Source organism: Microtus ochrogaster, chromosome 2 (assembly GCF_000317375.1).
Source record: "Microtus ochrogaster isolate Prairie Vole_2 chromosome 2, MicOch1.0, whole genome shotgun sequence".
In the NCBI taxonomy this organism is placed as follows: Eukaryota; Metazoa; Chordata; class Mammalia; order Rodentia; family Cricetidae; genus Microtus; species Microtus ochrogaster.
Window position 1 is genome coordinate 78,882,725 of NC_022010.1, and position 25,989 is coordinate 78,908,713.

Consider the following 25,989-nt stretch of genomic DNA (forward strand, 5'->3'; position numbering starts at 1 on the left):
TCTATCTATCTATCTATCTATCTATCATCTATCTATCTATCTATCTATCTATCTATCTATCTATCTATCTATCTATCTAGCATCTATCTATTTATCTAGCATCTATCTATCTAGAATCTATCTATCTATCATCTATCTATCTAGAATCTATCTATCATCTATCTATCTAGAATCTATCTATCTATCTATCTATCTATCTATCTATCTATCTATCTATCTATCTATCATCTATCTATCTATCATCTATCTATCTATCTATCATCTATCTATCTATCATCTATCTATCTATCTATCTATCATCTATCTATCTATCTATCATCTATCTATCTGATTTCTCTACTACAATATTGAGGTTGGTTAGAATTCTACAAAGCAGTACAGTTAAAGCATTTTATAGAAAGCTATTTTAGTTCCATTAACAAAATTATGCCTTCAAGGAAATTATGTTCTAACTTCACCCACAACAATGGTAACTATGGAAGCAACACAGGAGCATGTTATTTTTACATTCTGACATTGTTCAACTGGCTAATTAGCATGGCAGCCCAATTTTAAAGCTAATTCCATTCTAAATCTTTCATTTGATGTCTCTTTCCTAAGGTATTGACATGCAATAAAAGCTACTATCCTCATTTTTCGTATGAATTGCACATTTTTTTCTATAATTGTTCTCCCAGCTCTTAATTCACTTAGCTACTATAACTCCCTATGATGAGTCAACAATAAGTGTTTCTTGGAGGCTTTCTTGAAGGACTCCATATTCAGATTGTCACTTCTATCCTGAGCTTGGTCATCACATACACACACCCAGAAGCAGTCATTCATACAGACATGCAAGTTGCACAGAACATGAAGACATTTTATTTAGGACACACACAATAAACGTGAGTTTAAAAGCAAAGCAATATCGGCAGAATAGCATTGAAACATAAGCCACACACTTACCTGGAATGAGCTGGGCCAGAAGAAGATGCTTTTTGGACAGAATGAGGAGTGGTAGCATGACCAGAAGAGAAAGATGTTTCCATTTCATCTTTGTCCCTCCCTTACATCACACCAGCCAGCGATAGAGATGTATGTTATCTAGGGAGATGGGAAAAAACACAAAAATGGTTTCTATTAAGTGTAGAAAGCAAAAAACTGAAAGTATGATATGAAAATCTGTAATTCACATAGAATTGTCTACTTTTGAGATGAAAAACTTTTCAAATGAATACAGTTTATAGAAAACATATTCCAGATATATTCTCATCCCTCACCCCTGCCACTTATTCATGTGTTTGTTCTCTAAAATTTCAGTTTACCAGGACAAATGTGGTTCAAATATGGGGACATATCATCAGAAGGATGAGGGACATTTGCAATAAAATAATTTGAAGATTAAAAAAATCATATTCCCATAATATGATTTTATAAAAGTACCGAAGTTGTTCTGAGATGTTAGTTGTTGGTTCATTACTGCATTTTATTTATAAGTAAACTACACTGATACACATGTACAGCAAACACAGACTTCACAGAATTTGGCACTGACTCGGGTATTTCCTACAGGTCCTGGAATGCATCCTGTGCATATAGGGCCACAACTGACCACTTAGAACAAATGTGGTATTTGTTAGTTTTAATTCATTTTTCAGGCATAGTAGTCACAATTGGTTCCTTTATTTCCATTACCTTTTACAGGCTGCCAAAAAAAGTGTTTTTTATCTTGATTCCTCTTAGGTAAAACATGCCTATTACATGCACAAAACTTTAAGATTTCCTTCCAATTATCAATCACTCACAAACTACTCATTCCGAACAGAAACTGGATATACATGAGAATTCAAAGCCTCCTTCCTGCAGCGTGTATTAACAATACAAAGTCACTTTAATGACACTAATTCAGAAACAAACACATTAAAGTAATGAGTGGAGTTTCTGCTGTAAACAAGGAAGTCTGAACAGGTCGTGAAGGACATAGGGACATGTAAGGAGTATACATGTATATCATGAAGATTAGAGTCTTTAGGCCTAGCGACATGAGGAAAGTTGTAGCAAATTATGGACTGAAGCTATGGGTGTGTATATAATTGTCTTACTACTTTTTAGCCGAATTAATAGCATACCTTAAAAGTGATATTTTACTTATGATGAATATGAGCACAACTGTCTAGAATATAAGAAAAATATAAACAAATTACATACATTTTAATATACATTCTTTTTTCCTGCATATAAATTTCATTATATAGAGAGAAACTTCATAGCATATATATGTATGCATACATTCATACATACATTTGTCTAACAATACATCAATATACTCAGTACACTATGAGGGGAGTTGTTCCTTGTGTAGATAACAGTTTTTCAGAATATAATGGTACAAAAAAAATGAAGAAAATCGGGTTGACAAGATGGCTCAGCTTGTAGAGGCGTTGTCGATAAACTCGACAGTCTGAGTTCGATCCCCACAACCCACATGGTACTCAAGATTGTGTGCTCTGTTCCTTACACCACATTGTGGTACAAATATGATGACCTATAAGTATACAGATAGGGGTGAGGTGGAGTGAGATAACTGAAGGTCAAGAATTTTTCAAATGAAGAAAACTGAAATAAAACAACAGGAAATACGAAGACTGGTAATGGGGAGTGACCACAGAGTTTACTGGTAATCACAAGTTTGTCTTATGACTCACAAGACAAAAGATGAGCAAGAAAGGACAAGTTATCTTTGTGAAGAGCTAGAACAGAAACTCACAGTATAGAAGCATTTATACTGAATGCTTTTTAAAGGAAATAGAAGTAAAATGAGTCTATAGGAATTTTACATGATGCACATTTATGCTAGAAAAGTTAGCAATTCATTAGATTTTCAGTTTTGAAAGTAGAAATAATTACTTTTAGCAGTACGTTTAGCCAAAAACAGATAAATCAGTCTAGTACTAAATAAAAGCACTTTATTTAAAATCATTCTAACCTTACTTCTTTGTGACACTAAAAATGCCAACTGCAGGGACAATGACTTAACTGCAGGTTTAGCTGCACATGACTAGGACCATTTGGTCTGCTGGAGTCACATTGTCCTTGCTGTGGTACTTATAACTGCAGAGTTCATTTACCCAGAGCTCTCTCAGCAAATGGCCCATTCCTGCCAGAGAGATCCAATCATTTATCTTTATCTTCATTATTTGGGCATGAATTCTTTGATCAAAAATTCTGTCCACTTTTCTTATCAGAGCTAGAATATTGTCTCAAATAAATAATGTCTGCTTCAGAGTTTACACGTGCGTTCTCTGGCTTCAGTGTTTTGAGGCTAGCATTGTTAAAACAGTCTTGCCCCGGTGTGGCAATCACCAGTGATATCCTGTGCCTACATCATATTTTATGTATTATATGTGCTAAGTGTCAAGCGATAGGTTGCACCGAGAGATAAGCACAGTACAGACGAAACTCATTGCCGTTGGTTTCTAGCTTCTCCACTCAACACTTTCCTTTACAGTCATTTTCTTGGGAAAAATGATTGCTTTTCTTTGGAAATGGTGTCGGGTAAGTTCATCCTGGGCATTTCTATTTGAAATAGTCTTTAGTACCACATTTTTCCTCTCTTGGTTTGTGCTTGCATTAGAGATTTCTGCTTCCATTTCTTCAATATTTAATTACTACAAAGGGTTATTGACACCAGAAACCCTGTTTTGGAATAAACGCAAATCTTTGATTTCTCAAATTTATATGAGCATTTTTTGTCTCAAATAAGTGATGTAAACAAAAGTATACATGGGTCTAGATTCTGTTTATTTTTGATTATTTGTATAATGTTGTTACTCATTAAATGATAATGGAATTCAGTGTGGTTTGTTTTATGTTGAGGTCTTTGATCCATTTGGACATGAGTTTTGGGCATGATGATAGATATGGATCTATTTTCATTATTCTGCGTGTTAATATCCAGTTATGCCAGCACCATTTGTTGAATATTCTTTCTTTTTTCCATTTTATATTTTTTGCTTGTCAAAAATCAGGTGTTCATAGGTTTGAATTAATGACTCGGTTTTGATTTGTTTCCATTGGTCCTGCTGTCTGTTTTTATGCCAATCCAGGTGGTTTTCAGTACAGTAGCTTTGTAGTAGAGTTTGAAGTCAGTGATTGGCATGCATTCTGAAGTTACTTTATTGTATAGGATTGTTTTGGCTATCCTAGGTGTTTTCAAAAAGTGGGAAGTACACTTGAATGTATATAACCCCAGTAGCACAGACACTGAAAGCAACAATAAATAAACCCCCTAAAACTGAAAATCTTCTGTAATGCAAAAGAAACAGTCAACAAGACAAAATGGCACCCTACATAGCGGGAAGAGATCTTCAACAACCCCACATCAGACAGAAGGTTGATCTCCAAAGTATACGAAGAACTCAAGAAGTTGGTTATCAAAAGAACATAATTTAATAAAAAAAAAAACAATGGAGTACAGACCTAAACAGAGAACTCTCAACAGAATAATCTAAAATTGATGTGGTATTTCCCTCTGTATGCTGTGAATATCATTGGTTAATAAAGGAACTGCTTTCAGTCTATTGCAGAGCAGGGTGGTGCAGAGCAAAACTAGGCAGGGAGGACATGACTGAATGCTGAAAAGAAGAAGTCAGAATCAGAGAGATACCATGGAGCTACTGGAGACAGATACTGGGAACTTCACTGGGTAAGCCATGACCACATGGTGATATACAGATTAATAGAATTGGGTTAAATTAATATGTAAGCCAATAAGAAGCTAGAGCTAATGGGCCAAGCAGTGATTTATTTAATACAGTATCTGTGTGCTTATTTCAAGTCTAAGCTAGCTGGGCAGTCAGGAACCAACAAGGGGCCTCCCTTTTCCTACATAAAATGGCTGAAAGACACTTAAGAAAATGTTCAACATTCTTAGCCATCAGAGAAATGCAAATCAAAACAACTCTGAGATTCTATCTTATACTTGTCAGAATGGCCAAATTCAAAACACTGATGACAACTTGTGCTGGATTGGATGTGTGGTAAGGGGAATGCTCCATCATTGCTGGGTGGGAGTACAAACTTGTACAACTTCTTTGGAAATCAGTATGGTGATTTCTCAGAAAATTAGGAAACAATATACCTCAATATCCAGCAATACTACCATTGGATACATACCCAAAAGACTCTGAATCATACCAGAAGGACATGTGCTCAACTATGTCCATAGCAGCAATAACCAGAACCTGCAAACAACCTAGATGCCCCTCAACTGAAGAATAGATAAAAAAAAAATGTGATACATTTTTACAATCAAGTACTACACAATGGCAAAAAAAATTATGACATCTTGAAATTTATAGGCAAATGTATAGGCATCTAGAAAAATCATTTTAAGTGAGGCAACCCGGACCCAAAAGGACAAATATAAAATGTACTCAATCTTAAGTGGACTTTAAACTCAAATCAAGGGAATGACAGCCAATAGGCTACAACCCTAGAGAAACTAAACAGCAAATAGAACCCTAAAAGAGACATACATGGATCTACATAGAAAAGTGAAAAATACAAGATCTCCTGAGTAAATTGGGAGTGTGGGGGTCATGGCAGAGGGTAGAAGGTGAGAAGACAGGAAAGAGGGAGTGGAGAAAAAAATGTATAGCTCAATAAAAACAAAAAATAAGGAGATAGAATGATTTCAAGAAAGAATATCATTTTCATTAGCAAAGTTAAAAGTCAAATTTATAGCTAGCTGTTTGATACCAGGTCAGTTTTACTAGATACCAAATATAAAAATTAGCTTTGCATTAGTATAATGTAATATATGAGAGAGAAGGAAGGAGAGGCTTTGTTTAAGTATAGACAGAGAGCTTTGAAGTCTGAATTCAGCGAGGGGACAGGAAGCATTGGTAGCATTGGTTAAATCATTCATCAGAACTAGGTAGCAATAGAAAGAACATGTAATAAAGTAAATTATAGCAAAAACCACAGTAAAGGTTGTGAAGGCAGAGCCAAACTCATAATCCTCACTAAATACTCACAAGAACTTGATTTGAAGGTAACACCCATAATTCAAGACACTCCAGTAAGTAGTCACTACTCAAAGGAATATAAGACATCCAATTAGCATCACTTAGGGACCAAGTATTTACTATATGGATCTTTGATTGACATCTGTTCAAATCATAGCAACATGACTATTCATGATATTGACCCTTAGTTTAAGTCCATAAAACATATACGACCACATGAAATATAAAAAGGCATAATGGATAAAGACCAGGAATACAGCAGGACGTAACATTCAAAAGTAGTAAAGAGCACCCTTGTGTGTTCATGTCCATGTAACAATGAGTATTCAGGTATATATGTCTGTTTTTATTCAAAGGACTGACTTGAGTACTAACATCAAAATATACTAATACTTTGATGGTTATATCATATCTGTCATGATCAGTATAGCTGACCAAACTTGTGCCATAAAATGTCATTTAATATAAACTGTAATTATAATTGTAATATCATGTATGTTTTGCTATCATTGATTGTTTTAGACGAGGTTTGGTGAAGACTAAATTTTATAGCCGTAATTGATTTTGTGTTAAAATGAATGTTCTTTTGTTAGGTTAATAAATGATTTTTCAGGTATCTTGGTAAGACTTCATTAGCTTAATAAGTAAAATGAATTTATAATGAAACTGCATTATCCTCCAGATGCGCTGAATGGTCATGCATTGCCAGGACCTCTTACCAGCTCAGCTGGGAAACACTAAAATCACTTGGGTAGTAATTAGGTGTTTATCAGATTCTTGCTGAAAAGGAGTGAGCCAGTTATCGGACACAATTATCTCTGAAAATTGAATCCTCCATTTCTGGTCCTGTGGAGGACATTTAAAGGAACACGGAGCAGTTTAAAACTAAATGACTTTCAAACCCGTTTGCTTTCTAGAATGTATGCCACAAAATTGCCACTCAGAGAAAAAAAATCTGTTACTTTTCATGCAGTCTTTTGTGTGTGATCTTTTGGTCATGCCTTTGTGCATGTTGACATATGAAAATTGCCTTTAACGCACTCTTCTGTTACTTCAATCATGTCATTCTTGCTGTGGTGTTATTAATAGTCTGAAATATAATGCTTGCTCCCTTTGTGCTTACCCTGCTGCTATATCTTCATAAACTAACCCAACACAAGTGAAGGCAATTGCTAAGATTGACTAGGCTATATGTGCATTTTGGATAATATTTCTAGAGCTATTTGCTCCTAAGTAATTGAAAAATTTACAGCTCATTTAAGTATTAATGTATAATATACTCACAACTTAGAAATTAATAATTAAAATTCCATAATAAAAAGAACTATGGAAACATACTTATTTAATCACTTCAAAAGCAAACTCCATGTAAGATACTTAAATTTAATTGTCACATCTATATAAAATGATCCTACAACCTATTTCTCATTGGAATTGAATTAATTTTAGGTTCTTTCATGCGTTCAAGGAACTGTCTTTGATATTAATTTGATTAAAAAGTAAAAGCAAATAATAACAAAACTCAGATGCAAATTGTTTTGATCAATATTATTAAGCATGGTCAGAAGTACTCTATCTTTAACTGTGATGATTTCTTGTTGATAGAAAAGCAATTGTCATAGATTAGGGTCTTCATGAACATTATAGATTTCATGTTTGCACTTGTGTAACTGTGCAAGTGGATTACCTCAATTTTATATTATTCTGTCCAATCAACCAAATTTAATTCAACAAATACTTAGTGCTTGCTATACAGCAGGAGGGGTAAGAGATTTGTAGAGTAGGATACTATGACGTGTGAAACCTCGTGAACTGTGTTTTTCTTCCTTAAGTTCATAGAACTTAGTTCAATGAAAATGGTCTTATTCAAGTCAACCTCTCTTGAGTGTGTTTTGCAGTAAAGCCTGTTAAATTTTTGTGTCAGTCTAATTTTTCTGCCTCATCTCTAGTCACACTGCATTTCACGTGCAGGTCCCCTGAAACCCCTCCAGAAAGGCAACATTTATCTATCACAAGAGAGAACAAAAAAGCCTATTGTCTCCACACTCTTCTCACTCACTACTTTGGTATAGAATTATCTGCTGTTTCATTGCTTGAAACAGTTTTGGCTCGATCTACTACCACTAGACTACAACCCATTTCAAATATGTATTTTGACAATGTGCATTTTTAAATTTTCCAGAAGCCTGGTTACTTTGTTTTCTCTCATTTATAATATCTTTGTAACAAATAATTTCTATTCTGATGAAGAAATAACCTTAACTCCACATATTTAACTTTTCTGAGTGAATGTCCTATACTATAGTGGACAATCTGTGTTAGCTGATACCACCTTACTAGTTTTTGTATTCTGTGTTGGCACATAGAACATTCTCAAAGAAAGTTTTAAACAAAATAAATAGAGAAGAAAGGCATGGCCATCTTAGTATTCATTTTGTTATACTATTGTTTTGTCATTTTGTAAGATAGGAAATTTTAATATCAAAGTACTGTTCCATTAAATGCATTTTTCAGACATTTATATTCATAGAACTTTGAATATAGTACAGTGTGTTTCCACCCTTAACTTGCCATAAGCCTTTTAGCTCCGTTTTTAATCTGAGAGTAAATATAAAGCCAAAAGACAAATATTTTGAATCATGGGAAGCACAAGAGAAAGAGGCCTATGGAATTTTGCAAACAGAGAAGATTATGAAGCAAGGAACATTCACTCATAAAATTCAATTGTTAATTTCAGTGATTACTGAATCATTGCCTCATCTCTGCCCATTTTTCCTTCTCTGTGTTTTTCTCACTGTTTATTCCTTCTCTGATCTCACTTTCAACATGTTAAGTTAAACCGCTTTCATAAGTAACATTAGAGAAATGCTTGGACATTTTTTTTTCCTGTGTGGGGAAAGAAATCTTACTTATCTGAGACAAGCTTTCTAAGAATAGGGAGACTATTGATGTGTGTTTCCATGCCACGCTAGTTGAAAGATGTTGTTGTTCAGAAAGATCTGTCTGCAACTGGATGTTCTTTCAGCAATGATGCCCAAACATCATGTGTCCTCTAATTTTCACCATAATGATGAAATGAACAATATGATTGAAGGTCAATTGAGCAGAGAATTCATCTGGCTGAGCTAATATGAGCACAGCATTTTGAAAATTGCTTTTGTTTTAAAACTACCTCCTTTTGTCTTGGTATACATGAGCATACTTTTAAAGAACTATCTCTGTGAAGAGAATATTTATTCTGAAAGAAGTACTTGATGCAGACAGTTTTTATTTTAACCTCAAAATAGAAGTAAAAAAAACAACAAAATTCTAGATGATTGAAGATTACTTATATAATCTTCAATTATAATATAATTATTTGTTCATAATTAGTTCTAGAAATATATAAGTAAAATCATTTTAGCAAGACTTAAAACATGTTTAGCCTACAGACATTTTATAATTAAAGTTAAAAGAAGACACAGTCTTCATTTTGCTGCATCCTTTTGCCTATATGAGAGCAATACTAATGAACCTCTCAATGGTTAGGATGAGAAATTGATTTGAAGCCCTTTGCATTTACTTCTGTGTTCCCTCACCTTCCTTTTCTCTCCAAGGATTTGTGCAGTTTAATTTACCATTGATTCTTTAATGATTATGGTAGCTGCACTAGGGAAACTAGTGTTTATCTTCATCATACAGTGTGGAGAGAACAGCATTTATTTTTATACAGAGTGGCTTCTCTGTCAGTTTGATGATACACCTTTAGTCAGCAGATGACAAACATCCTATCGTCTTATTGATTTTATGGTTTAATCCTGAAATGCATATATTCATTCTAGGAACACAGTCCATTCAGAGAATTTAACCTACATGTTGTGTTAGTATTGCTTCAAAGCACCGTTGAAGAGCTGTCTTCGACATGCTGTGTAGAGAGCAAACATTAAGTACACTATTTAGTGGTCATTAGTTTGACTCCCTTGAGTCTTTCTCATAGTACTTTATCTGAAGATGTCAATCAATGTGACATGTGCTTTCAATTGTGTGTTGGAAGAGTGTCTTGATCCTTCATGTTTGGAACAATGATTATTACTCCAAAATAAAATAATCATTTGTTCTTGAATTTTATGAGGATGTTGAAACTGTTAATAGAGTAAAATCTAACCTGCACACAATAGGAGTGTGGTAATGTTGTGTTAATATTTGGTATTGCTGAATTTTATATTTTGTCCAAGAAAGAATAAATAATAATATTTAATGCTTTTATTGTGTCTTGAAATGTTTTAAGCAGGGAAAGGTGATAACAACTTGGAATTTACATTGATGGACATTATTTAGGACTATACCTCTGCTGATTCATCAATAGTAGTAAACACTGTTTGACAAAATGCTTATTCCTTATGAATTTCATATGCCAAAAAGAGAGATTTTAAAAGCTGTAAACCTCAGATTACTCTTTCTTAACAGCTATCCACTTATAAATGGATGATAACATTTGTGAACTCCATAGAATATTTTAATTGTCTTGCCTTTTTAAGAATCTCATAATGTCTCATCCTTTCTCTTCTTCCTCTTAATCAATGTGCCCTGTGTTGCTTCTGAGTATATTCAAACAGCTCTGTTTCCTGGGAACGTGTTAAGAATGATGTAGCCTTTTGTGAAATTAATGGAAACTTTGGACCTGCCCTAACAGAACTGTTGTGTGAATATGAATGTGTCTGTGCACGCAGAGCAAGAACCCTTTAGCAACGAGCTGACAAACTGCCGAGATGGGATTCTCACTCCTTTATTTTGGCCCTTGTAGCTTAATTTTTCAAGTTTGCCTTAATGGCTTCATTTCTATACTTCCCAAGCCAAGTAATAATTTCATAAATTTTCCTTAAGTTTCTTTTTGTTTCAAGTTATTTTATTTCCTTCTGATTTTAGAACAAAATGCCCAAATATATGAAGAAAACTGAATCATAATAATGACACTTTTAAGTGTAGCATTTAATAATTCAGGGCTTAGAACAATTTTCTAATGTATAGTATTTGTCTACTTTGTTACAAAAGAATTCCCTAAATAAATTCCATACTCTTAAGTCAAATACAATATGAATGAATTACAAGTATTGTTAAAATACAAAAAGAAGTAAATGGCTTAAACAATTCAACCCTAAAATACTTTAAGTACTGTGCTTTTAAAAGAGACTATTTTCAAATAATAGGCTCTTTCTGGAGTCATAAAATGTTCCCACTTAGCAGGAGTTTGGTAATATTTTTTTTTTCAGTTTGCTTTGTCTATTTGAAAGCACTAAACCTGCGTTTTTGCATGCTATTATGCACTGCTGAATTCTTATTCTTTCAAGTGAAATGTACCTCCAATTAAATAGAAACAGTAACCAGTTCTTAGGAGTTCTATTATCACTGACTATTGACCTAGACACATCTATTCTAGAGAGCTCTAAAGTAAAAGTCAATTAACCAATAGCTTCAAAGAACCTCACACCTAATATGGAGCCAGATTTTTCTTTGCACTGACAGCTCACAAAAATTGACAAAGAGACTTATTGTTAATTTTGAAAACGCTGGCTATAAATTAAGCTTGTTTCCAACTAGCTCTTATAAGTTAAATTAACTTATCTCTATTTGTCTACATGCTAAGTCTCAGCCCTTGGCCTTTACTTTTCTTCTTGCCTGTCTTCTTTCCTCTCTACCGGGTTGGCAACCACAACGTTTCTCCTCCCTAAGACTTCTCTGCCCTCAGAAGCCCCAACTAATCTCTTCCTATCTAACTAATGGCTATTCATGTCTTTACTGAATCAATCATAGTGATGCATCTTCACACAGTGTAAAGGAATATTTGTAATACCCATATTTAATATGTGAAGGTATGTATGAAAACACACACAAAACATACACATCCAGGTACTTTATTTCTTACTTGTATTTTTGAAATTTTGGAAACACCACCATTAAGATATTATTTTGTTTTTCTCTACTGCCTGCTTACTATCATGTTATTGATCTTGCATTGCTGTGCCTTTAAAGTTTTACTCCTTTTTAAAAACTCTTTTTTTTTTTATTGCTTATAAGGTCTTATTGGCTGCATGTTCTCTTTTGTTCAATAACTTTCATCTTTATGTAATCAGTTACTGCATACTTTAAGTTTTATATTCCATCACTCTACTTATAAGAAAAATCTTGGAGATGGGCGGTGTTGGTGCACACCTTTAACCCAGCACTCGGGAGGCAGAGGCAAGTAGATCCCTGTGAGTTCGAGGCCAGCCTGGTCTACAAGAGCTAGTTCCAGGACAGGCTCCAAAGCTGCAGAGAAAACCTGTCTAGAAAAGAAAAAGAGAGAGAGAGAGAGAGAGAGAGAGAGAGAGAGAGAGAGATCTTGAATTAATGACCTTGTTATCCAAAATAATTTGACAGTGTTATAAAGAAGATGGCAGTCCAGGTTCCAGTTCCCTGATAGGCTAATTACATGTATTCATACAGATACTTTCTTTAAAGCATGTGAGTCTGCATCCATAAATGAAAGATGCTTTTCAACTAGCTTTCTTATATAAGTAAATTGGTAAACTATTACATGTCATGGGTACATTCTATATTATTTGTTTCTACTTTGGTAGACCATATTGTTGTTTACAATCCTGTCTGTGTACAAAGCCACCAAAGAAAACGCTCCCCTGTAACTGAATCTGCATGACTGCAATACTCCCTTTAAAGCAAACCTTTGCCCATCTTCTTCTCACTCTTGGTACCCATCATTCATAAGTAACTGCATCCTTTCCAGCTTTGCCAACTCTATGCAATAAATGATGCAGTGTTCTGATGCAAAGAGAATATATATGTTTCACACATATTTGGCTGTAAGGCAGGCAGTTCTTGATAGATTAACTCTTCAAGCACATTTATCATTGCAATTGTAGTCCCGTCAAAGACACAAACTTGAATTTTTAGATTCTTAAAACAATCCAATAAACTACAGAATTTGATTTGACTATATCTCTTTGATTTGTGACAAGTTATTTCCCATTATGAGCTCTAGAAATAATAGAAAAATAGCTCTGTGTATAAGCAAAACTAGAGTCTGTTTTATTTACAAAAGCAAATATCTTAATAATCTGTGAATAAATTGTTGACTAATATGTCTTAACAAAAAGTACATGAATTTACTATTTTTCATCTTTGTAATCACAAAATCTAGAATTAGTATAACTATTACTCTGCTCTAAATGGCTGTTTCCTTTACCAAGAACTATTACAGATACCAAGGTAATGATTTCTTTGTTTCTTGAACATTATCAAGTATAAGCTATTGACTTGTAGGATGGTGTTTATTTAAAATTTAACCTGATTCTGGGAATAAAAGATATTCAAAATTGTTAATTTCCCAGATCACTTTCAGCATTTAATGAAACAGGAAAATAGAAGAGAAAAGTATAATTTGCTAAAGGGTAAATTTTGGTCAATTATAAAGAACCCCTGTGTTGTTTCTTTACTGTCAGAATCAGATAAAAATCAACTAAGCAAAATAAAATGCTAAACAATGGTACCAGGTTTTTAGTTTGGGAAGTGGGAAAAGAAAAGGGAACAAGCCCTAGAGAGGAATATAGAATATATACCAAAGAGAATATTCTTTACTTCTTTCTATTGTAAAATTAACTGTCTTAGAGTTTCTGTTGCTGTTAAGAGCCACCACGACCACAGCAACTCTTATAAAGCACAACATTTAACTAGGTGGCTTACAGTTCAGAGGTTCAGTCCATTATCCTCATGGTGAGACATGACAGGGTACAGAGGTAGCTGATAGTTCTGCAACTTGCACAAGCAACAAGAAGTAGTCTGTGTCCATGGGTATGGCTTGAGCATATGAGACCTCAAAATCCACCCCTACAGAAACACACTTCCACCAACAAAACCATGCCCACTCCAACAATGTCACCCTTCCTAATAGTGACCCTCCTTTTGCGAACTGTTTTTTTAAGCTACCATATTAACTAAAAGTATTCATATGAAACTCATAAACTTCCTATAAAATTTAGCTAATATTCAACACAACAGAATTTGTCAAAGATGTATTAAAAAGAAACTGTTTTTTAAAACAAAAATTTGTACACCAGTTATTAGATTTTTAAACAATGTACTTTGGACAAATTTATACATTTACTGTGCATGAGCACAGCTCATTAATCTTTTAACAACAATGTGCCTGGTAAAATATCTTTATCTAGATTGGAGAAGATGTTTCTTGCCTCCATTAATTTTTCCATATTGAACTTTATACTTACTTTCAGTTCATTTAGTCCTGGATAAATCACATCTCATTGAATGTTACTAATATAAGTCAAAACTATAACATCATGCAAATTAAGCTTTCTAAGATACACTGAAATGTCAAGTACTGTGTAAATACCAATGCAAGTTCAGTTCTCTCATGTCCTCAGGTAAAGACATTAGATGTTATTTGAAATTGCTAATTGTGATGCCGATCTTAACTGATATCAGAAGATAGAACACAAACTCTCATAGTCACCTACACAAATGATCTCAATCAATTATGTGCTGCTGCTGTTGCTGCTGCTGCTGCTAATGATTATGATGGTTCACTTATATGTTTTATATGTATATTATTATTATTATTCCATCACCCAATTGAGATAACTACAACTTAAAGATCATAAATTTTCCAAAAATCAAATTTTATTGCTAAATGATATGGCTAACTATATATAAATACTTATGTTAACCACTGTAATTGCTGAATACTATCTTATATTACTTAAACATACTTACCTCTGCAATTAAATGGTATTTTAGACACACAATATGTCCAATACTCTTACAGTCACATTTTGAATCTAATACTTTTTCATAATGTGCTTGTAATTATTTTTAATCAAAAAGTTTTACCATACTTTATTCAAACCATTCATTTGAACTAAGAGTGCTGATAATATATGCAATAATATGCCACAGGTAAATGGTTCTTATATCCTTAAGACACTGTATTTTAATATTCAGACAATATATAATAGAGTTAGTTGGCATTTACACTAAAATAAGTTGTCCTGTTGTTAATATTCCAAGAAATGTGATTACTTGCCAAAAAGGCTATATTATAGCTTAATGTACTTTTCTTTTTTTTTTCTTTTTGTATTTTTTTCCATTCAGAAATTTATACTTCCTCCCCTCCTCCTATTCTTCTCTCGCTCCCCACTCACCCTTCTCCCTCCCCCTCCCTCCTCAAGAGAGGGCAGGAAGTTCAAGCCCCGCCCCCCACATCCAGGCCTAGGAAGCTGTGCATCCAAATAGACTAGGGAATAGACTAGGGTCCCCAAAAGCCAGTACTTGCAGTAGATAACTGAACTATTCTTGCCCCACTATCACACTGATGACTATCTTGAATATCACCATGGAATCTTCGTCCAGCGACAGATGGAGATAGAGACAGAGACCCTCATCAGAGCAACGGACTGAGCTTCCAAGGTCCAATTGAAAAACAGAAAGAGGGAGAAGACAAGCAAGGAAGTCAGGACCTCGAGGGGTTGGTCCACCCGCTGAGGCAGTGTGCCTGTTCTAATGGGAGCTCATCAAATCCAGCTGAACCGGAACTGAAACAGCATGTGATCAAACCAAACTCTCTGAATGAGGCTGACAATGGGGGCTGACTGAAAAGCCATTGATAAAGGCACTGGGACTTGATGTATTTTTCTATAGAATGAAGTATTAAACATAAACCATTTTAAGATATTTCAAAGTACGTGAAAAAGCGAAACCTCATTAAAATTAGACACCTCTACTCCAGAACAGACACAATCAATAAAATGAAAAGATCAGATGAGGACAGTAAGAATGTTTATAAGAGACAGAGTTAATCACATATTGTTTTTTTAAAAACAACAAACAAATCAAACCAAAACTCTTAAATCTCCAAAATTGAATTTTCACTGGAGAAGGCATCCAGATGCCAGACAACTCTCCGAGACATTTTAGACCATTCACTACCTGGCTATGTAAATTTATAAGCAACCAGAACAACGTTTGCAGAGTTCATTCTGTTCACACTTAATCAGGTAGACAACATGCACACCATTGAAAAACCAAGTGCAGGCAAGGGCACCAAGTTGCAGTGCTTTTTTATGTTAGAGGAAAATGCAATGAGTTGTCACCATTTTTGAAAGATTCTTGGCCAATTTTTTGAACTCTCAACTTTATATTCACATTCAATAGTCAGTTAAAACATATCTACATACACACAAAAGTCTATAGATACTTGTGTGTAACAGCTTTTTTCATAGTTGGCAAGACTTTGACACAACCAGGTTGTTCTTCACTGAAGATATAAATGAACTAAAGAGCGTGAAGATAATTGAATGCTACTCAATGGTGAAAAGACAGTGACTTCTCAAAATGTGAAAATATAATGAGGATCCTTACATTCTTATAACCAAATAAGCCAGACAACTTACCCATTGTCTGACTATAATTTTGTGCAGTCTGGGAATAGGCAAAACCACAGAGACACTAAAGCAATAAGTGTTAATGAATAGAGAAAGGGATGAGGAGTCAATCCTTTGAGGATGTTTGGGGAAGAAAAACTACTCTTTGGGATAATATAATGGTGATATGTATGTATATATCACCAATAATGAAATACAAGAATGAACATTATGTAACATGTAGACTTTGGCTGATAATAGTGTGTCCTTAGCAAATGAAATATTTTGATGGGTTGTGTGTGGAAGAGAGTCCATGTGTGTGCCAAACAAGAGGTATGAGAAATCTTACTTTGATCTTCCATCTAATTGTGCTAAAAATTTTAACTACTCCACACTGTAAAATACTTCAAAATATATTTCGTTTTTCATTGAAAACAGATTCTTCTCTCATATAGCAACCCCAACCATTGTTTCTCTTCCCTACACTCCTCCTAATGTCTCCCTCCCACTTCTCCTCTTCCCCAGATCTACTCCCCTTCAGAAAAGAGAAAGCCTCTAAGAGACAACAACCAAATAGGAAAAAGTCTTCACATTGAGGCTGAACAAGGCAACCCAATAGGAGGAAAACAGTCCCAAGAGCAAGTACAAGTGTTACAGATAAATCCACCCTCACTGAGAAGAGTCCCACAAACCCGCCATGCTAAAATTCATTAACACATTCACAGACGACCTGGTACAGACCTACATGGGCCCCGTGGTTGCTGCTCCAGTCTCTGCGAGCACATGTGAACACTGATTAGCTGAATTTTGGGCCATATTCTCCTGGTGTCCCCCATCACCTCTGACTCCTACAATATTTCCTGTCCTCCTTCCACCAGTTCTCCAAGCTCAAAAGGAACCAATGGAGACCTCCAACTTAGAATCTCTCTGTGTATATTATATAGCACTTCGGGTCTCTGCATCTGTTCCCATCTGCTTCCAGAAAAAAGCCTCTCTGATGACAGCTGGACAAGGCAGAATCAGGAATCATTTCAGTGATTTTTTTTCTCAGTTGTGCTTGTTGAAACCCTAGATCTCTGGGCTAAAGCAAATAATCAGAGTGCCATTTGAGTTTGGGTGCATTACCTTAAAGTTTTGTGATATTGGAAGCACTACATATGTAATTTTGAATCATTTGACTCTAGTAGACACAAATTTATCAGAAGAATACACGAAATATGGTAGAAATTTAAATCAGCATGTAATTTGGAGTAATATAATTTGAACATATTAAATCAACTTTATACATACAATAAGCTGAATGTGATTTTTATCATAATTGTATATAGCTAGTCATACAGAATAAAAATCACAATTCTGATAAATATGCTGCTATCATTTTTATTTTTTATTGATTTTATTAAGCTATACGTTTTTCAGTACTCCCCTCCATTCCACGCTCCTCCCCATCTACCCTCTTCCATGATCCCCATGCTCCCAATTTACTCAGGATGTCATGTCTTTTTCTACTACCCATGTAGATTAGATCCATGTACGTCTTCTTAGATTCCTCATTATTGTCTATGCTTTCTGGGATTGTGAATTGTAGGCTGGTTTTCTTTGGTTTATGTCCAAAAGCCACTTGTGAGTGAATATATATGATAATTGTTTTTCTGGGTCTGGGTTACCTCACTCAATATGATGTTTTGTAGATCCGTCCATTTGCCTGCAAATTTCAAGCTATCATGTTTTTTTTTTTCGGCTGTGTAGTACTCAGTTGTGTAAATATACCACATTTTCCTTATCCATTCTTAAGTAGAGAGGCATTTAAGTTGTTTCCAGGTGCTGGCTATGACAAACAATGCTGCTATGAACATAGTTGAGCACATGCCCTTGTGGCATGATTGAGTATCCTTTGGTGATATACCCAAAAGTGGTATTGCTGGTTCTTTAGGAAGATTGTTTCCTAATTTTCTGAGAAATTGCCATACTAATATCCAAAGGGGATGTACAGGTTTGTACTCCCACCAGCAATGCAGTAGTGTTTCCTTTACCCCACATCCTCTCCATCATAAGTTGTCAACAGTGTTTTTTATCTTGGTGTAAGATGAAATTTCAGAGTTATTTGGATTTGCGTTTCTCTGAAGGCTAAAGATTCATCTGTTAAGAGTTCTCTTTTTAGAACTGTACCCCATTTTATTTTGGATTGTTTGTTCTTTTGATGTCAAGTTTCTTTAGTTCTTTGTATGCTTTAAAGATATGTCCAATGTGGGGTTGGTGAAGATCTTTTCCCAATCTGGGCTGTCATTTTATCTTGTTGACTATGTTCTATGTTTTACAGAAGCTTCTACATTTCAGGAAGTCCCATTTATTAATTGTTGCTCTTAGTGTCTATACTACTGGGGTTATATTTAAGAAGTTATCTCTTGTGCCAATGCATTCAAGTATACTTTCCACTTTCTCTTCCATGAGGTTAAGTGTGGTTGGTTTTATGCTGAGGTCTTTGATCTATAATTTGGACTTGAGTTTTGTGCGTGGTGATAGATGTGGATCTATTTATTTTTCTATATGTTGATATCCAGTTATGCCAGCACCATTTGTTTAATCTCCCTCAATAGTAGTATGACTCAGAAATTATTAAAACAATATAGAACCACACTCACTGGCTGAAGCCATAATATGTTCAGTCTTTAAGGAAATACTCCACAATGTTGATACAGTTACAAAAGAGTTGTGAAGATCTATCAGAACAAATTAAATTACTAAGGATGACAATTTAAATGATATTATATTCAAAGGAGTATTATATATTGACCTGTACTAAACAATTCCCAAATAAACATAGATATAACTAATGCTCTAGTCTATATTGTTGTAAAACAATAGTGTAAAAATGTTTTTGCCAGCCCACAAAACAAATAGTGAATTCTCTTATTAATACATAATTAAAAAATGATTCATTCTGCAGGTTGATGTTTCAGCAAATTATACATAAGTCTCTTCATGTATCAGTTTTCAACAAACATTTTTATCTTAAAGATAAGAGAATAACCATTTGGCAGAGCAAATTGTTTCCTTTTTACAACTTTCTGAATTTTTGTTAACAATATTTACCATGATTTCCACTTCTGATCACTCATAATAAGTAGAAACTTTTACAATTCAACCATGATAAGAAAACTATGAATGGAAATGTGACACAAGATGAAATTTTTTAAAATATTAAAATTTAAATAACAAAATTCGAAAAAATATTGTTACACTGCTTCACTGACTTTCATTGTTGCAACAGTATCAAAAATAAAAGTGACAAGAGAGTGTAAAATGAAGAGCAAAATTTTTAAGTAAAAAATATAAAAAAATACCGAGTGGAAGTGATTGCTCCTTTTGTCAAGCTGTTGCTGTGCAAGCATAGAAGACTAAGTCTGAATCTCTAGGGCGTGTAAGAGAACGTGATGTTAGCAAGTGCCATGTTATCCTAGTCTTCTTATGGTCATCTGTGGGGCAAAGAGGTAAATCCAGAGACATTCACAAGACAGTGGCCTGGCATAACCATGTAGTTGAGAAAAACAACATAATACTTTCTCAATCAAGGTTAAAGGCAAGGACCAACAGCCAAGGCTCTCTCACACACACATGGTGCCTTGCACACATGAAGATGCACATATTAAGTGGCCCATATACACTTATTCTACACACAAAAAATCATGAATTTCTAAATAAAATCTTTATACCATTTTTCTCAGAATTCCTTTAGTGGTATCACTGTGGTAAAAATGCATATAGCATATATCATTGAATGGCAAGCGTCCATGTCACTTTCTACTTTTAGTAACTCTCAATAAATCATGTTTATATGCACATACTGTAATGTTAAAAGGGTTTTACCTACTATGAATATTGAAAACTGGCAAAATACCTTGTAAGATAAAAAGATCTTTTTATATGGCTAAGGTTAACACGTATTATTTACTAAACAGACTTGTTTACTTAGAAATAAATTTCATAAGTTAATTTATCCACATTACTGGTATTTTGAGTATTAAAGTGATTTGAAGCTTTAAGGTACCTATTGGATATCTCTGTCCTTTTTGAATCTAAAAACAAAAAGATAAACAATATTTTAGTTGTCTTTAAGCCAAAATAAAAGCATTAAGCAAAAGTACAGAGAAAAGTAACAAAAACTTTAAATATTTCAATTTTTTTATTTATTTTTGTTTTGTTTTTGGTTTTTTTTGTTGTTGTTTTTTAATTTATTTAGAAGCATGGGATAAATATTTCATTTATTATGCACTAGTCTTTAAAATTATGTTATATTAAAACGTTCAAGTTTGTGCATGCTAAGACATTATTTTTAAATAGGCTATGGGTTCAATTGTATCAAGTATGAATTTTTATCTATTACTTTTTAGGTTAATTATTTTTGTTAAAAATGAACTTTGTAAACATGGTAGTTTAAGGATATAGAAGCTGGAAATGAGTCTAGGGATCTTTTAAATTATAAAGTAAATTCCTTTTTACTCAGGCTATCTGTTCAGATGCCTATTCACATGCACAGCCCTCCTGGGAGAGGAAGATTCTAACTGCACATGATATTTTATAGCCCAAGACAAGTTTTTCATAACCAGCGTATAGAATATTTACAGGCATTATAGAGGCTGATATGTAATAAAAGTCTCCCATGATTTAAAATTGAGAAGAGTCTTAAGGCTGAATCCCATTTATGCTGTATTTATGTGATACTGTATTGATCAATTAGTTTAATTTCATTATATAAGTATGTAGGCTGTGTTCCTTACAAAATTTGAAGAAAAATACATATGTTTTCAACTATCAACAGTCCTTTATGTGCAGGATATCAAAGCTGCATACATTTGCTTACAAATTAGTTATTTGGAAGCATGGTTATATTTTCTTATTGAGATTATTATAAGATTTACCGTGTACACAAAACACCTTTAAACTCAAACTGTAGCCATAATAATTATAACCACTTTAGTCTCTTTTTAGTAATATGTTTACTCAAATTCCTTCATACCTAAGGCATTAAACATTTCTGGCCTTGATCCAATTTAATTTCAAGTCACATCTTTCAGTATGTTATCATTTCAAGTTACATCCTGCAAGATACAATGACAAGGAACATAAAGTGAATTGTGGAAATAATATTGCACTATGAATGAGTATAGACATTGAACAAAAGATGGTTGTCCTAACAGCCAGTGACATTGGGAAGAAAAAACTACCCTGGCACTAATGGTATTTATTATATATGTATAAAAGATAAGTTGCGCATCTCTAAAATAGGTCTTCAGGAATAAACTTCAATGACTTATTGTTCCTTAAATTAACCACCTTTTAAATAAATAAACACAACCTGTTAACTTAATTTTTGTATTGTAACTGGGCCACTGTCAATTGAACACATTGAGCCAATAAGCTATTTCTCCATGATTCCAAATCTGTGTTTAAAAAACCCTAATTGTTTAAAACACCCATATTGGATCCCTCTTGTCTTCCGTCAATATTGCAAGGTCCGATGGTTGATATTTACCTCCACCTTGATTAAAGTGAAAATTAGCTATGCTATTGGTAAAGCACAGCTCTTGTTCTGACTATAAGTTCATATTCAGAGATACCTAAGTGGTTAGGATTGTAATCCAGATGTCAGGATAGGGAATCAGTCCCTGGTGATAGAAATATCACCTACCTCCTTTCTTTATACCCCCTTTTAGTCTAAAGTCTCTTATGCTATGAAATGTTCTGTTCTGCATCCTTGCCAGGAAAGAATGACAGCTTGAGAACTGTCAATGAAAACCAGCCTCCCTTCCTTTAAATTGATTATACCAGGTCTTATGTCACTGCATAACATAAATAACTTCTATATTTATTATCTAGACAGTTATGTCATAAACTACAGACTCTAAAAGGATTTAAACATTGATTAGAGCAAAAGCTAAAAGTGACCACTCTCCATTGTTAGATGAATGGATACATAATGCATCCATATCATGGAATAGTAATTCATGTGTAAGAAGGAATGAAATTCTGAGAGATGCTAGAACAAGACAAAGCTTGGTAATAAAAGGATTTATGAAATAAGCTAATCTCTATAGGCAGAGTAGAAAAGTTTGTTGAGATAAACAAAGACTGAAATCTGTGGAAGACTGGGAAAGAGCAGGATGATGAATTTCTTACTGAGAACAGAAATATGAATTCTTCACACAGTTTTCGTGATATATATACCTGCATTTTTAACATCCAGAATACTGCTGTAAAATGATCATGAGGTACATGCCAAGGCGGGATGTTATATATCAAAACATTGTCTCATACATTGATTGTTCTAAGATGATATAAGTCCTAGGGAAGAATTAAAGTGATGACGTAGATATCATTTAACATCATTATCTGCTTTGCAACAGTGAATTTCAACTTTACAATGCATTTAATTTCATAATAGTTTAAATATGTAAGCAAATAGACTAAAAGATGAACTAGGTTGTTTACATTTTAATAGATTTTTTAAAATAAAAGAGACCACAGTAATAGAGAAAACTACATCTCAACAATTCTTATGAAAATAAAGTATTATTATGAGTACAAATGACTTGAACTACATTACCAATTACCTTGACCAAACACAGTAGTAGCAAACAAAGCCCTTAGATAACCATTCTTCCTTTCAGTTACATGTCAATAATTCACAGAGATATATATTCTAAACAAGAAATCAACCCTTACCCTTAAAAGAATGGACTAGAGTTTAAGTGGAAAAATAAACATTCAGAGATAAGCACTTCAAAATTGGATATGATGATTTAAATAAATAATATATAGAGGAAAGAATCTAGGAAACATAATGTAAATCAAATGATCTGGAAAACATAGCACACATAGATTGACAGAATTCATATAGTAGTTTTCACAGAAAAAATAAAACATGAAATGTTTTATTTCAATAATATAATAGATGACATTGTTGGCATCTCTTGATGTAGAGTCAGCATACAAAAAATAAATTAAGACAGACATAAAGTCGCACCACTAACTCAGGGTCCACTAGCAAATGACTGCTGCTAGAAGAAGAGGTGGCTTGTTTTTAAATATGTAAACCTAGTAATCTGTCTATGTTCCAGAACAGGTTTAATCCAAGACTAGCAGTACAACACATACTGGACCTGATGGGGAAAGAAAAGAAATTAGTAGAAAGGTAATGGGTGGGTTAAAAGGGTAGCAAAGTTATGGGTTAAGAGAGGGGAAATATACTAAAAATTCACTGTGTGAAATTATCAAGGAATTTAAAATACTGTTTAAATTTAAAATGACTGTATATGAACAAATAAAATCATTTAGAACTGTAGAACTTTTGTGTTCAATCATGAAATGATACATTTACCACAAAGTGTGAAAAATCTATATACACCCAAAATACCAATGACCAACATTAAAATACTTATGTAACAGAAAGATGGGGTGATACAAAAGTCATTAAGGTCTCTCCCTTGAAATCATAGGGATGCGAGTTTGGTTCCCAAAACTTAAGTAAGAGAAGACAGGAAGGGTGACATTTCTTGTAATCCCAGTGATGGTGAGGCACAGATAGGTGAGTTTTGGGGCTCACAGCTCTTCAGGCCAGGAAAAGTCTATTATATTGAATGATCATGTCTTAGAAAGAATAAAACAAAAAAGAATATGAACAATTACTTACATATGATATTAGAAGTTGATATTTGTACTCATGTGTATACACTGATACATAAATCTGCTCATGCAGAGAGACAGAGAGAGAGAAAGAGAGAGAGAGAGAGAGAGAAAGAGAGAGAGAGAGAAACAGAAACAGAAACAGAAACAGAGTCATGTAAGACTATAAACCAGAAGATTCAGTAGATTCAATATTATATCAGGTTTTTATAGTCTACAGCTTGATTGCCATCATGATCACTTCTTTCAAGAAGAAATAAGATTATTTGAAAAATTATCACTGAAGCTTAGTCATTAGGCTAACTGATATACTTCTCAAACAGAAAACACTGAAAGAATTCATGCTATCTGATTTAAAGTAGATGAGTCAAAGGAGCAACACATTGTTCCAAGGATAAATCATGACATGCAAGAAACAGATCCTGAAGAATATATAGGTCAAAGCAACACTTAGACATGTTAACACTTGCTAAAAATTGCATCTCAACATTTATTTTTATCAGGAGAAAAATGATTTCCAAAGAATTAATTGTTGCTTTTGAGAATGACTTCATTATTTTATATGTATTTATTGAGCCTGAGCTCTGCAACTCGGCATTTTGATTGGTTGTGGTTTTCTGTAATGGTCTCCGTCTGTTGCAAAGGGGAAGTTTCCTTGAAGAGGGTTGAAGACAACTGTTGTAAAAGGACAAATGTTTATAGACTGTTGTTAAGCATTAGGCAAATTTAACAAATTAGCGATTGTAAATTCTCTTCTAATAATCATGATTTCCCTAGTAATGACTCGTTATGTACCTAAGGCTCAGGCAACATTGTGGAAAAGGTTTGGAAAAGTTGTAAAAGCTACAGAATAAGGGATTTTGCTGTAAGAATTTGTCTCATCATAATATTAGAGGCAACACCCATTAAGTCTCACCAATACGACTACCTGCTGAATGAGAATGATATCAATAAACATGCAAAAATGCCCCAAAGACCTTAACATTATACAAAGGGCAATTGAAGGCAACTGAAGAAATCTGGGAATGAAAGAAGTGGTCTTCCCCAGGATAAAAAAGCCCATCAAATGTAGTAACAAATCTGCAGTCCTAAAAACATACTTACAGGTAGCATTTTACAAACTGATTAAATTATACTTAGTAATAAGTTATATAAATATGGTGCATGTATGTGTCTATAATAACTGTCTTTTTTAAAGGAGGCAATATAATTGAAAGAGAGCAGGGAACTATGTTTGGAAAGGTTTTAAGGAAGAAGTGGAAAGGAAGAAATTTTATAACTAAATTATAATCTTGAAAGTAAAAAATAATTCAGTTTCTTTAGAAACATTTTATTGTGATCTAATACTATAAACTCAAAATAATATAGTTTGTCTTGAATCAAGTCATTAAAATGTATCATCACAGATTAGTTTAGGATTAAAAACATGTTGAAAGAAAGTAAAAATGTTATTTAATTTCCTGTGTATTGTATTAGCTGTTGGATCATGATTCAAAGGTGTTCTTTCATGATTTTAATACTTGAAATGCAACTATAATTTAATAGTATCATCCCTTCTTAATAGAGAACAGGAACAACAATATGCAATCATCATGTTCCATCCCCTTTCCTTGACAGAGCCAAGGCCCTTAGTAGTTTCCTGCCTTTTAAGGATACTCCAATTTAAACACATGCTTTTAAAGATTCAAATTAAAAAGCCACATGTGAGGGGAAAGTGCAGTGCTTGACTTTGTCTGTCAGAGTTGTATCATGCAGAATATTTGCAAATTCATCCATTTACAAGTTGATTTCATTTTAGTTTACAGATGAATAATATTTCACTGTATATATGAACCCCATTTTTATTATGCATTTTCCTGTAGTATTAAAGAGGAATAATGGAGGAGTAA

The 25,989-nt window shown here is 33.7% G+C and overlaps 1 protein-coding gene across 1 annotated transcript in view; it reads right to left on the bottom strand.

Annotated features, from left to right (window-relative positions):
• Robo1 (roundabout guidance receptor 1) overlaps positions 1-25,989 on the bottom strand; it is a 1,008,058-nt gene that overhangs the window by 879,019 nt on the left and 103,050 nt on the right. The window contains exon 2 of the mRNA XM_026786907.1: positions 946-1,083. Within this exon, the coding sequence (XP_026642708.1) occupies positions 946-1,033 (88 nt within the window). The 5' untranslated portion in view covers positions 1,034-1,083. The remainder of the gene's footprint in view (positions 1-945; positions 1,084-25,989) is intronic.